The 14,420-nt window shown below is 40.3% G+C and overlaps 1 protein-coding gene across 4 annotated transcripts in view; it reads left to right on the top strand.

The window, feature by feature from the left end:
• The window catches only part of LOC115169386 (zinc finger protein 512B), a 77,665-nt gene extending 76,062 nt beyond the window's left edge, over nt 1–1,603 (top strand). For all 4 annotated transcript variants that reach the window (XM_029724956.1, XM_029724955.1, XM_029724954.1 and 1 more), the window contains 2 exons: nt 85–183; nt 522–1,603. In XM_029724956.1, coding sequence (XP_029580816.1) covers nt 85–183; nt 522–854 — 432 coding nt within the window. In that variant the 3' untranslated portion in view covers nt 855–1,603. The remainder of the gene's footprint in view (nt 1–84; nt 184–521) is intronic.
• Nucleotides 1,604–14,420: the final 12,817 nt, after the last annotated feature.

Genomic DNA, 14,420 nt, shown 5'->3' with positions numbered 1-14,420 from the left:
AAATATCTGACCCTGTATCACCCTGTTGAGTTCAGGGACAACTTGTTCCTTCACTTGACTGGGGTATGTTTCTGTGTGCTGCAGGCAGAGGGCGATGCAGGGAAGTACACCTGCTTACTGTGCCAGAAGGAATTCAGCTCAGAGAGTGGTGTCAAATACCACATCAGCAAGACCCACTCACAGGTGAGACGAACATACAGTCCCTTACAGGTGGGCCTGATATACCCACTCACAGGTGAGACGAACATACAGTCCCTTACAGGTGGGCCTGATATACCCACTCACAGGTGAGACGAACATACAGTCCCTTACAGGTGGGCCTGATAGACACACTCACAGGTGAGACGAACATACAGTCCCTTACAGGTGGGCCTGATAGACACACTCACAGGTGAGACGAACATACAGTCCCTTACAGGTGGGCCTGATATACACACATTTTAAAACACACAGGTGGATGTCATACACCTGTAGTAACATGCAGTTGAATGTTTTCCCCTCAACATTATCATATGTTACAGAACTGGTTCCGAGCCTTCAGCCACATGGTGCCCAGCAGTAGCAGCAGCAGACCGCCAGACAACCAAGAGAAAACGGAGGTTAAGAACGGAGCCACCATGGGAAAGAAGAGAGGCCGCAAGCCAAAAGAGCGCCCCCCTGAGGCTACCCCCGTCCAAACAAAGACTATTTTCAGCACCACCCAAAACTCAGCCCCCATCCTGAACATGGCTCAGGCCCAGAACCCGGTCCCGACAGAGAGAGGGAACCCAGGGAGCCTGACGCTTAACAGACAGCCCAACCAACCCACCACACGGAGGAGTAAGCTCAAGTGGGTGCCCCCTCCCTCCGAGTAGCTCTGCTTTCAACCCAAGAGCCAGAGAGGCTATGTCTATCTATCCACATTACGCCAGTAAGCTCAAGGATGTTTTGGATACCTCAAGGATTGGCGGACAGAGAACAAAACTAAAAACGACTGCACTCAGATCTTTGTGTTTTAACATTAAATATACTGTATACAGTTTGTCTACTGGTATATGTTGATATGACAGTCATTTTATTTAGTTTCCTCCATTCCATTTCCAAGCATCATTTCAGTTAACTATTGACAACAGGGGTTCATTGTAATCAAAGTTATAATCCTACTCTGTGTAAAAATATATTTTTCTAAACAAAAGTAGTATTTCAAATTAATGTTGGCATATTCCCTCTACATGTCTTTAGATTCATGTTGTGTTTGAGAGATTTTTCAAAGGATATTCTATTAGGATAGTGAGGTGCTGCTAGTGATTATTTTAATGGATATACTGTGTACTGTGTATATATACTATATCTATCTATTTACAGTATATACTCAAAGCAATGACGTCATCCCTCTTTTTTTCAACGCAGGAAGGTCAAATTTGGTCTAAAGCGATCACACTCCTTTTAATTTTTGTTGTTTTACACTTTGGCATCTTTTGTTTGTTTTTATTGTGGCAGCTGAATGTCGGATTAGAGGTTTTTTGATCAGACTGCAGTGCAATATACTAATTTGTTTTTGTCTCTGTTTTCTTTGGCTTTTCTTTTCAAAGTAGTGAAAGACCACACTAACGCATACATCAAATTATTTACTGTGTCTGATGCTCTGGCTAAGCTACGTAGTTAGTCTTTGTTTCAACTACACTGAAATGTAGGAAATTAGCAACATTTTCACAATATGATATGAGATTTTATCGAATTTTGGTGACAGTAATTAGACCTTGGTGGGGCATATGATTGGGGATGTTAACGCAAACATTTCTACACTAAAATCTATATCTACACCCAAGCAATGTAAACAGCATATCCACAAAGTTTGAAGATGTGTAGATTTTGTTTAATATAGGTTTCGCCATTGGAGCTCATAGTCTGAATTAAATGTGGGAATGTTGTCGTAATAGGTTCCCATTAAAATGGACAAAAATTGCTTTTTTGCAACAACAACAAAAATTCTCAAGCTACAATTTTCCTAGGACTGTCTGGGAGTCGGGAGGGGAAAACTGAGAGGTGTGGAACTCTCTTTGTTAGTGGTGTATTAACCAATTTACCCTTAACCAATTTAGCCTGGTGATGTCACCAGGCAAGCCGAAACTCCCGCCCATGCAAACCTGCTGATTAGAAGGTCCTGTGTAGATTGAATTTTCGAACAGTAACTATCAGGAAATAACACTGATCAAATGTTTTTCACACATTTACAGTGTTAGTTTCATCAGCTGTGGTACAATATGATACAAAACACAAGAGGAAGTGAATTTTGACTGCACTAGGCCTTTAAATAATTCAGAAAAGGGAGCTGCAGTTGACTTTTTTTAAATAAAAGTTTAACTTAGTTTAATCTTTTATGAAACGTAAAAAATAAAAACCTAAAATGAAGGCTTAGATGTAGTTATATATAAGGACATATTCCCGGTCATTAAAACACTTGTCTTGCACTTTAACCCTAACCCCTTTCCTCTCTTTCCCCCTGTTTTGTCTTTTTGCACATGAAGAGCAAAGAAAAAAAAACTTTATGCTCCGGGAAGAAGATGCCCTTAGACACAGATTTATAATCAGCCCTGCCTAAATTTTTACCTTAAGAATTATGGGTAAAGACACAAAACTGACCATAGATCAGCTTCTAAGGGGCAGCTTCACCCTACTCTAACCTAAACCTCCTATATCCAGGACTGTAAAATAAAAATGTGATGTCCAGAAATAAGTACATTTAGATCTCTGTGCCCCGCTTTCCGACAGGATTCAATGAGTAGATAACAGGGCCACCTCAGTGAATTCAAAACCCTAACTAAGCCATAACTGATCCTCAGAAATGCTAAACATTTTAGGCTGTTCTGCCAGTCAACTATTTCAGCGTAAAAGGAAATTACGTTTAAATTAAATGTCTTTAATTTATGAAAATGCTAATGTGCAATCAGCTCATTTTAATATTTTATCTATAATAAATACTTAAAGTAGATAACTTGAATTCACAAAACAATTGTAATCATTTGATTTAAGTCAAATTTTATGAAATGTTTAATGTATATTTATATGAATAGAGCAGAATAGCTTGCTCTCTCAAAGCGGCAGATCTATTTGATAATCACTTGTGTATATTATCTAGTTAATCTGAAAGTAGTGGGAGTTTGTGAAAAGTTTATGGTTACATGGTGCAATTTACTCTGCTTGTTCATCCAGCACAGTTTTTCCAAAAATATATTATTACTTTATAATATGTCCTACAAATACAGGTGCTAAACTCGATGAATCTTAACCATTATGTAAAAATAACATATCACATTTACATAAGTATTCAGACACTACTCATTACATTGAAGAACCTTTGTCAGTGATTACAGCCTCGAGCTTGGCACACCTGTATTTGGGGAGTTTCTCCCATTCTTCCCTGCAGATCCTCTCAAGCTCTGTCAGGTTGGATGGGGAGTCTCGCTGCACAGCTATTTTCAGGTCTCTCCAGAGATGTTTGATCCAGTTCAAGTCCGGGCTCTGGCCGGGCCCCTCTAGGACATTCAAAGACTTGTCCCGGAACCACTACTGCGTTGTCTTGGCTGTGGGCTTAGGGTTGTTGTCCTGTTGGAAGGTGAACCTTCGCCCCAGTCTGAGGTCCTGAGCACTCTGGAGCAGGTTTTCATCAAGGATGTCTCTGTACTTTGCTCCATTCATCTTTCCCTCAATCCTGACTAGTCTCCCAGTGCCTGCTGCTGAAAAACATCCCCACAGCATGATGCTGTCACCGCCATGCTTCACTCTAGGGATGGTGTCAGGTTTCCTCCAGACGTGGCGCTTGGCATTCAGGCCAAAGAGTTCAATCTTGGTTTCATCAGACCAGAGACTCTTGATTCTCATGGTCTGGATAGTCCTTTACATGCCTTTTGGCAAACTCCAAGTGGGCTGTCATGTGCCTTTTTCTGAGAGGCCACTCTACTATAAAGGCCTGATTAGTGGAGTGCTGCAGAGGTGGTTGTCCCTCTGGAAGGTTATCCTATCTCCAGAGGAACTCTAGAGCTCTGTCAGAGTGACCATCGTGGTTCTTGGTCTCCTCCCTGACCAAGGCCCTTCTCCCCCAGGCGCTTCCTACGCGTCTTGGTGGTTCAAACGTCTTCCAATTAAGAATGATGGAGGCCACTGTGTTCTTGGGGACCTTCAATGCTGCAGACATTTTTTTATACCCTTCCCCAGATCTGTGCCTTGACACAGTCCTGTCTCGGAGCTCTACGGACAATTCCTTCAACATCTTGGCTTGGTTTTTGCTCTGACATGCACTGTCAATCAAGTTGTAGAAACATCTCAAAGATGATCAATGGAAACAGGATGTACCTGAGCTCAATTTAGAGTCTCATAGCACAGGGTCTGAATACTTATGTAAATAAAGTATGGCTGTCATTACTTTTAATAAATTAGCAAAAAAAATTCACTTTGTCATTATGTGGTATTGTGTGTATATCCATTTTAGAATAACACAGTAATGTGACAAAATGTGAAAAAAGTCAAGTGGTTTGAAAACTTTCAAAGGCACTGTATCTAATATATATACACACACACACACACACACACACACACACACACACAGTACCAGTCAAAAGTTGAGACACCTACTCATTTCAGGGTTTTTATTTTTACTGTTTTTACATTGTAGTATAGTAGTGAAGACATCAAAACTATGAAATAACACATGAAATCATGTAAAAACCAAAAAGGTTTTAAACAAATCTAAAATATTTTATATTTGAGATTCTTGAAAGTTGACAGCTTTGCACACTCTTGGCATTCTCTCAACCAGCTTCATGAGGTAGTCACCTGGAATGCATTTCAATTAACAGGTGTGCCTTGTTAAAAGTTCATTTGTGGAATGTCTTTCCTTGTTAATGCGTTTGAGCCAATCAGTTGTGTTGTGACAAGGTATGGGTGGTATGCAGAAGATAGCACTATTTGATAAAAGACCAAGTCCATATTATGGCAAGAACAGCTCCAGTGGAAATGGAATGGAATGGAACATTTCAAGAACTTTGAAAGTTTCTTCAAGTGAAGTCACAAAAACCATCAAGTGCTATGATGAAACTGGCTCTCATGAGGACCGCCAATGGAAAGGAAGACCCAGAGTTACCTCTGCTGCAGAGGATAAGTTCATTAGAGTTACCAGCCTCAGAAATTGCAGCGCAAATAAATGCTTCACAGAGTTCAAGTAACAGACACATCTCAACATCAACTGTTCAGAGGAGACTGTGAATCAGGCCTTCATGGTCAAAATGCTGCAAAGAATTCACTACTAAAGGACACCAATAAGAAGAAGAGACTTGCTTGGGCCAAGAAACAGGAGCAATGGACAATAGACTGCCGGAAATCTGTCCTTTGGTCTGATGAGTCCAAGTCTGACATTTTTGGTTCCAACCGCCGTGTCTGTGAGATGCAGAGTAGGTGAATGGATGATCTCTGCATGTGTGGTTCCCACCGTGAAGCATGGAGGAGGAGGTGTGATGGTGTGGAGGTGCTTTGTCGGTGACACTGTCTGTGATTTATTTAGAATTTAAGGCACACTTAACCAGCATGGATACCACAGCATTCTGCAGCGATACGCCATCCCATCTGTTTTACGCTTAGTGGGACTATCATTTGTTTTTCAACAGGACAGTGACCCAAAACACACCTCCAGGATGTGTAAGGGCTATTTGACAAATAAAGAGAGTGATGGAGTGCTGCACCAGATGACCTGGCATCCCCAATCACCCGACCTCAACCCAACTGAGATGGTTTGGGATGAGTTGGACCGCAGAGTGAAGGAAAAGCAGCCAACAAGTGCTCAGCATATGTGGGAACTCCTTCAAGACTGTTGGAAAAGCATTCCTCTTGAAGCAGGTTGAGAGAATGCCAACAGTATGCAAAGCATCATCATGGCAAAGGGGGGCTACTTTGAAGATATAAAATATTTAGCACTTATTTATTTACTATATGATTCCATATGTGTTATATCATAATTTTGATGTCTTCACTATTATTATACAATGTAGAAAATAGTGAAAATAAAGAAAACCCCTTCAATGAGTACAGTTGGTGTGTCCAAACTTTTGACTGGTACCATATATTCATCTCACCCTTTACTATCAGTCTTCCGAGATGATGTGGAAAACGCATATCCTGTTTGAGCCAACATAGAATACAGCAGCAACTGCAACAATATGTTTACACCATATTTTGTTGTAATTTACTCATTTAATGGCACATTTTTATAACCTACCCTATCCCTATCCCGTTTGTTTGCTTAAGAAATAGTTGTTTGTTTTTTTTCTCAGTGAAAAAAATTGTCAAGTTGAAGTCCATCAAATGTTATGGGATGTTGAAATACGTTGTTTTAACAAGTTTGATAATGCACATTAAATGTTGATTTTCAGGACACAATTATTGAGAATCCATTTGTCTATCTAAGGATCAACAAGGAGGCGTGTGTATCTGTGTTTGTTTCTGTATTTAGTGCACTTACTACCCCTTGAAATAGGCTTGAATTAGGAGTGTTGTCGCTTTTTAGTAGTCTGGACTGTGTGTGCTGTGCCTTTTGTACCTGGGGAGTCCATAGGCTAAGCCGTCTTCCTTTTCTTCACAAATTCTACTTTCCCGCTTTAATGTATTATCTTTCAAACATTTACCATTTCAACAAGCTTTAGATAAATCTTTGTTTAGAAAACTGACCATTTATAGAGTGGATGCAAAACGTTTGGTGATTGGTTATGTTGAGGAGAATACTTAGTTTGATTATGTTCTGAATGAGACAATGTTTTTCCTATGTTGAAGTTGGTCTGATCTGAAGCTATATCCTAACTAGGGAGGCACCACACCTTTTGAATCTGAACTGTTAAAAAAAATGTTTTTTAAGTGTTGTTTTACCTGTGCATTATTACCCCTCAATTAATTAATAAAAATGTTGTTGACTAAGTTTGACTGTTGCCATTATATATACAGTACTACACAATTCTAAATGTGTTATTTCATAGTTTTGATGTCTTCACTATTATTCTACAATGTAGAAAATAGTACAAATAAATAAAACCCTTGAATGAGTTGGTGTGTCCAAACTATGGACTGGTACTGTATATAATACTGTACATGCAGTAAAGTTCATGTGAACTGACAGAATTATTGGAGCTGATACAATCCATTTTAAGGTTCACATTTCATTATCATAAGTAGGATGACATTAGATTTTGTTGGTTTAATATTTGAATCACATGACATCACAGTGTCATGTACCTCAACCAGTAATACGTGGCCATCACATATTTTATTCCCTGCCACCAGTGGTGTAAAGTACTTAAGTAAAAATACTTTAAAGTGCTACTTAAATAGTTGTTTGGGGTATCTGTACTTTACTATTTATATTTTTGACAACTTTTACATCACTACATTCCTAAAGAAAATTGGAATTTTTACTCCATACATTTTGCCTGACACCCAAAGTACTAGTTACAATTTGAATGCTTAGCAGTACAGGAAAATGGTCCAATTCACACACTTATCGTTGGGTGGGGTCACAGTGTCTCCCGACCCCTCCTGTCTCAGCCTCCAGTATTTATGCTGCAATAGTTTGTGTCAGGGGGCTAGGGTCAGTCTGTTATATTTGGAGTATTTCTCCTGTCTTATCTGGTGTCCTGTGTGAATTTAAGTATGCTCTCTCTGATTCTCTCTTTCTTTCTCTCTCTCGGAGGACCTGAGCCCTAGGACCATGCCTCAGGACTACCTGGCCTGATGACTCCTTGTTGTCCCCAGTCCACCTGGCCGTGCTGCTGCTCAGAGTTTCAACTGTTCTGCCTGCAGCTATGGAACCCTGACCTGTTCACCAAACATGCTACCTGTCCCAAACCTGCTGTTTTCAACTCTCTAGAGACAGCAGGAGCAGTAGAGATACTCTGAATCATCAGCTATGAAAAGCCAACTGACATTTACTCCTGAGGTGCTGACCTGTTGCACCCTCGACAACCACTGTGATTATTATTATTTGACCCCGCTGGTCATTTATGAACATTTGAACATCTTGGCCATGTTCTGTTATAATCTACACCCGGCACAGCCAGAAGAGGACTGGCCACCCCTCATAGCCTTGTTCCTCTCTAAGTTTCTTCCTAGGTTCCGGCCTTTCTAGGGAGTTTTTGCTAGCCACCGTGCTTCTACACCTGCATTGCTTGCTGTTTGGGGTTTTAGGCTGGGTTTCTGAACAGCACTTTGAGATATCAGCTGATGTAAGAAGGGCTTTATAAATAAATGTGATTTGATGAGTTATCAAGAGAATGTCGCTGGTCATCCCTACTGCCTCACTTCTGTTGGACTCACTATACATAAATGCTTCCTTTGTAAATTATGTCTGAGTGTTGGAGTGTCCACCTGGCTATCTGTAAATTATGTCTGAGTGTTGGAGTGTCCCCCTGGCTGTCTGTAAATGATGTCTGAGTGTTGGAGTGTCCCCCAGGCTATCTATAAATTATGTCTGAGTGTTGGAGTGTCCCCCTGGCTGTCTATAAATTATTTCTGAGTGTTGGAGTGTTCGCCTGGCTATCTGTAAATAATGTCTGAGTGTTGGAGTGTTCCCCTGGCTATCTGTAAATGATGCCTGAGTGTTGGAGTGTTCCCCTGGCTGTCTGTAAATGATGTCTGAGTGTTGGAGTGTTCCCCTGGCTGTCTGTAAATAATGTCTGAGTGTTGGAGTGTTCCCCTGGCTATCTGTAAATGACGTCTGAGTGTTGGAGTGTTCCCCTGGCTATCTGTAAATGACGTCTGAGTGTTGGAGTGTTCCCCTGGCTATCTGTAAATGACGTCTGAGTGTTGGAGTGTTCCCCTGGCTATCTGTAAATGACGTCTGAGTGTTGGAGTGTGCCCCTGGCTGTCAAAAAAAGTACTAAAAAAGGAAATTGTGCCGTCTGGTTTGCTACATATAAGGAATTTGATGTATAGCATTTACTTTTACTTTGTACTTTTACTCAAGTATGACAATTGAGTTATTTTTCCACCACTGTACTTAAGTACATTTAAAATCAGATACTTTTAGACTTTTACTCAAGTAGCATTTTACTGGGTGACTTCCACTTTTACTCAAGTAGTATTTTACTGGGTGACTTCCACTTTTACTCAAGTAGTATTTTACTGGGTGACTTTCACTTTTACTCAAGTAGCATTTTACTGGGTGACTTCCACTTTTACTCAAGTAGTATTTTACTGGGTGACTTCCACTTTTACTCAAGTAGTATTTTACTGGGTGACTTTCACTTTTACTCAAGTAGTATTTTACTGGGTGACTTTCACTTTTACTCAAGTAGTATTTTACTGGGTGACTTCCACTTTTACTCAAGTAGTATTTTACTGGGTGACTTCCACTTTTACTCAAGTAGTATTTTACTGGGTGACTTCCACTTTTACTCAAGTAGTATTTTACTGGGTGACTTTCACTTTTACTCAAGTAGTATTTTACTGGGTGACTTTCACTTTTACTCAAGTAGTATTTTACTGGGTGACTTCCACTTTTACTTGGGTCATTTTATATTAACGTATCTTTACTTTTACTCAAGTATGACAATTGAGTACTTTTTCCACCTATGCCTGTAAATCACTTTCCACAAATGTAAATCACCAATCCACAAATGTAAATCACCAATCCACAAATGGAAAGTGCACAAATGTAAATTACCAATCCACAAATGTAAATCACTTTCCACAAATGTAAATCACTATCCACAAACAAACACCTTTTGATTTGTATCTGTAAATCGAGGGCCTTAAGTAAAATGACTATCATAAAGATTTGCACACAGGGGAGAGATGTGCAAACATGACAGATATGGCAGACCTGCAACTCCATATATTGAAGCCGTTAGGTCACCTGACTTTTGGCAGGGATTTGACGACAAGAAAAAGACGAAGTTATCACGCATAGAAAGCCATTTGTATTCATAATAAAAACGTTTGTACCCATAGAAAGCGTTTTCTATAAATCGCTGGTAGCCTCTCGTTCGGCCATGTTGATGCCTGCCATTCAATGCTGCAGAAATTATAGCATGGTAACCATAATATGTTAACCATATGTGTAACCATAGTATGTATGTCCAACGTAAATAATCGAAACCCGAGATTACTCTATATTTGCAACACTATTGTGGTGTACACCCGTTCATCACCCAAATAGTTGAATTTGATGGCAAGTGTGATAGCACCACTAAATGTGAAGGATATGTCATACATTGTAAGTGATTATAATCCATCCGCTGTCTCATGTTGCACAGACTATGGGCATTAAGGAGACAAGTATTCCTGAGGCCTCTAACCGTTTCTCCAGGACAGGCATGTAAAAGGTAGAGGACGGGTCTAGGATATTAGATCAGACTTTGTAACAGTATTGCTTCCATCCCTCCCCTCGCCCCAACCTAGGCTTGACCCTCTGCACACGTCGACAAGTCACCCTCGAAGCATCGTTACCCATCGCTACACAAAATCCGCTGCCCTTGCAGAACAAGGGAAACATCTACTTCAAGGTCTCAAAGCGAGTAAAGTCACCGATTGAAACGCTATTAGCGCGCACCGTTAACTAGCTAGGAATTTCACACCAGTTACACTCACCCCCTTCTTTCCTGCAGCAAACATTGATCCGGGTCAACGGCATCAATGGGATTTTATGGGATCAACTATTTTTCTGAGACACGTGAGAACTTCTTTTATTTTATTTTTTATTTTGTTTTTCTATTTCCAACTGGACATTTAATTGTATTTTACAAATGGTAACACATACAGTATATAATGAATGTAAATGTACAGTTGAAGTCAGAAGTTTACATACACTAGGTTGGAGTCATTAAAACTTGTTTTTCAACCACTCCATGAATTTAAAAAACTATAGTTATAGCTAGTCGGTTAGGACATCTACTTTGTGCATGACACAAGTAATTTTTCCAACAATTGTTTACAGACAGATTATTTCACTTAAAATTCACTGAATCATAATTCCAGTGGGACAGAAGTTTACATACACTAAGTTGACTGTGCCTTTAAACAGTTTGGAAAATTCCAGAAAATGATGTCATGGCTTGAGAAGCTTCTGATAGGCTAATTGACATCATTTGAGTCAATTGGAGGTGTACCTGTGGATGTATTTCAAGGCCTACCTTCAAACTCAGTGCCTCTTTGCTTGACATCATGGGAAAATCAAAATAAATCAGCCAAGACCTCAGAAAAAGAATTGTAGACCTTCACAAGTCTGGTTCATCCTGCCCAAAACTGCCATAAAAAGCCAGACTATGGTTTGCAACTGCACATGGGGACAAAGATCGTACTTTTTGGAGAAATGTACTCTGGTCTGATGAAACAAAAATTGAATTGTTTGGCCATAATGACCATCGTTAAGTTTGGAGGAAAAAGAGGGAGGCTTGCAAGCTGAAGAACACCATCCCAACCGTGAACTACGGGGGTGGCAGCATCCTGTTGTGGTGGTGCTTTGCTGCAGGAATGACTGGTGCACTTCACATCATGAGGCAGGAAAATGATGTGGATATATTGAAGCAACATCTCAAGACATCAGTCAGGATGTTAAAGCTTGGTCGCAAATGGGTCTTCCAAGTGGACAATGACCCCAAGCATACTTCCAAAGTTGTGGCAAAATGGCTTAAGGACAACAAAGTCAAGTTATTGGAGTGGCCATCACAAAGCCCTGACCTCAATCCTATATAAAATGTGTGGGCAGAACTGAAAAAGCGTGTGCGAGCAAGGAGGCCTACAAACCTGACTCAGTTACACCAGCTCTGTCAGGAGGAATGGGCCAAAATTCATCCAACTTATTGTGGGAAGCTTGTGGAAGGCTACCCGAAACGTTTGTCCCAAGTTGAACAATTTAAAGGCAATGCTACCAAATACTGATTGAGTGTATGTAAACTTCTGACCCACTGGGAATGTGATGAAAGAAATAAAAGCTGAAATAAATCCTTCTCTCTATTATTATTCTGACATTTCACAATCTTAAAATAAAGTGGTGATCCTAACTGACCTAAGACAGGGAATTTTTACTAGGACTAAATGTCAGGAATTGTGAAAAACTGAGTTTAAATGTATTTGGCTAAGGTGTATGTAAACTTCCGACTTCAACTGTAGATGTGTTGCCATTGTCAGTGAGACTGAATCACATGAGATGAGTAATGTTTATAGCAAGCTCTCTCACCTGCCTGGGTGGTTTACTAGGTTAAGCGGAATGGGAACACAGATATATTTTATTTTAATACAGTTCAAAACAGATACAAAGGTGACTGTTGTGAACTGTTTAATTTTGTCCTAACATAAACAACAACAACATATCCCATAACGCCTTTCTGTGTCTCTCCATATGGTCACCATATCAGTGTTTCCTGTAGCTGTGTTCTATGCAGCACTTTATGTGTAGTATATGCAGTTATTTTTAGTTTCTTGTTCTGAAGTCCAACAGAACATATACTGGTATTGTGATAACAATTCTCAAACTTTGAGCTGTCATTTCAAATATGATATTCACACATTCTGCGTCTTACAGGGATAGTATGCCCCAGAAGCATGTCAGTTTTTTGGAATTTACATATGTTGCTCTTCTGTCTCATTTCCTGTGTTTCAGCGGGGTTGGAGACGGCTCCCCAGACAGGCTCCTTCCATCCGTCAGCTCTGGGCTGGCACCATGGAAACGGACCACCAGCCAATGAAAGTCAGAACCGCCCCTGCTGCCGACCTCCAAACGGACCATCTACACAGCTGGCCTCCCACCATGGTACAACGAACATGGAACCCAGTCCAAAGATGCCTTTGTCATAGGTAGGAACCTTCAGGAGTTAGTAGAAAAATGCTTTATTGTCTGTTTTTATGTAAGAGAATGAAGTGTCTTCTGCTTCCCAACCCCTCTAAGACACAGCAGCAGGGTCATCCGCAGCCCTCTGTCCAAGCTCTTCTCTGTCCTGGCGCCCCAATGGTGGAACCAGCTTCTCCTTGAAGCTCGGACAGCAGAGTTCCTGCCCATCTTCCGAAAACATCTGAAACCCTACCTCTTAAAAGAGTATCTTAAATACTCCCACTGCACCCACCCTCGTTTAAGAAACCCGGCATTTCCCACCTCCTGACTTGTTTATGCATTTCTGTGAATGATTTAGTTTAGTAAATAAATGATTTTAAGACAATTTATGTATGGACGACTCATAGTGAAGACTGGGTTCGTGCAGATAACCAACAATTTACGACGTTTGGAATGAGATTGACGTGAGGTAAAGAATACATCATTAAATCAGAAGACTAATCGATCAGATATTATAATATCTGAAAGTTATATTAGGAAAATTATAACTTTGTAATCTGAATATTTTCCTTGGTGCCCCGACCTTCTAGTTAATTAGTTACACGATTAATCAGTTTAATCGCATAATAATAATTACAGAGAGTTATTTGATAAACATGTCTTCAGTTTAATGATGCCAAAGACACGACAACTGGCACAAGGCTTGTTTTTCCTTTGGCACCAATAAGGAGTTGATTCATTGTACTTTTCTCTCTGTATTGGACTATGGTGATACTATTTATGTGCAAGCCTGAAGCTCTACACTGAAGGCTCTTAACTCTGTGTACCATGCAGCCCTTCGTTTTTGTCACCAATCAGATCTATACAGTGCTGTTGGGTGGACATCACTAGCACCCCGCAGGCTCCAACACTGGTATGTTCTATTTGTAAGGCCATTTTAGAAAAACTGCAATTTGATCTATCATCTCTTCTAGCTTGAAATGAAAACACATACAAGCTCAGATCTCAGTCTTGTTTTATGCTAAGAGTCCTGAAGAATTAGAACCGAGCATGGGAAAAGGTCCTTTCATTACTCAGCCCCTTGGTCTTGGAATTCTCTCTATCTTTCTACCCTGAGTGACCAGGCTTTTAAAGAGAGAAAAGCGATAGAGACATGCAAGGATCCATGATGAGGATAAGAGGGCAGATGTCAAATGAGAGGGGGAGAGACGGACATAAAATACGCTAAATGTGGGCGTGTAAGGACAATAGGAGAGAGAAATTGGCCAACCAACCACCATTGAAATAGTCATCAGCCTCCCCTTCCTGTGTTATGTAACAGAGTGACAGCCTGACTTTACTGCAGCTCTACCAGCTTTACTGTAGGTCACTGCCTTTACCAGTCCCCTTTGGATCTTAACTAATACCCCTTTAAGATACCAAATACCAGCTGTCATTAGTTAACAACCAAACACCATTATCATTTATAACATCAGAAGCAGCGGTAGTTGCCATTAATCACAGATCTAGGTTCAGTTTACCCTTCCCCAAATCTTTACCTTAACCATTAGGGAGATTTCAAAAATGACTGACCAAGTAACAGTGATTTGGGAAAACTTAGTCAAACTCATGCTCAGTCCAATATCCATGGATATCC

This window comes from Salmo trutta, chromosome 31 (assembly GCF_901001165.1).
Source record: "Salmo trutta chromosome 31, fSalTru1.1, whole genome shotgun sequence".
Classification (NCBI taxonomy): domain Eukaryota; kingdom Metazoa; phylum Chordata; class Actinopteri; order Salmoniformes; family Salmonidae; genus Salmo; species Salmo trutta.
This window is presented reverse-complemented; position numbering and strand designations above follow the sequence as displayed.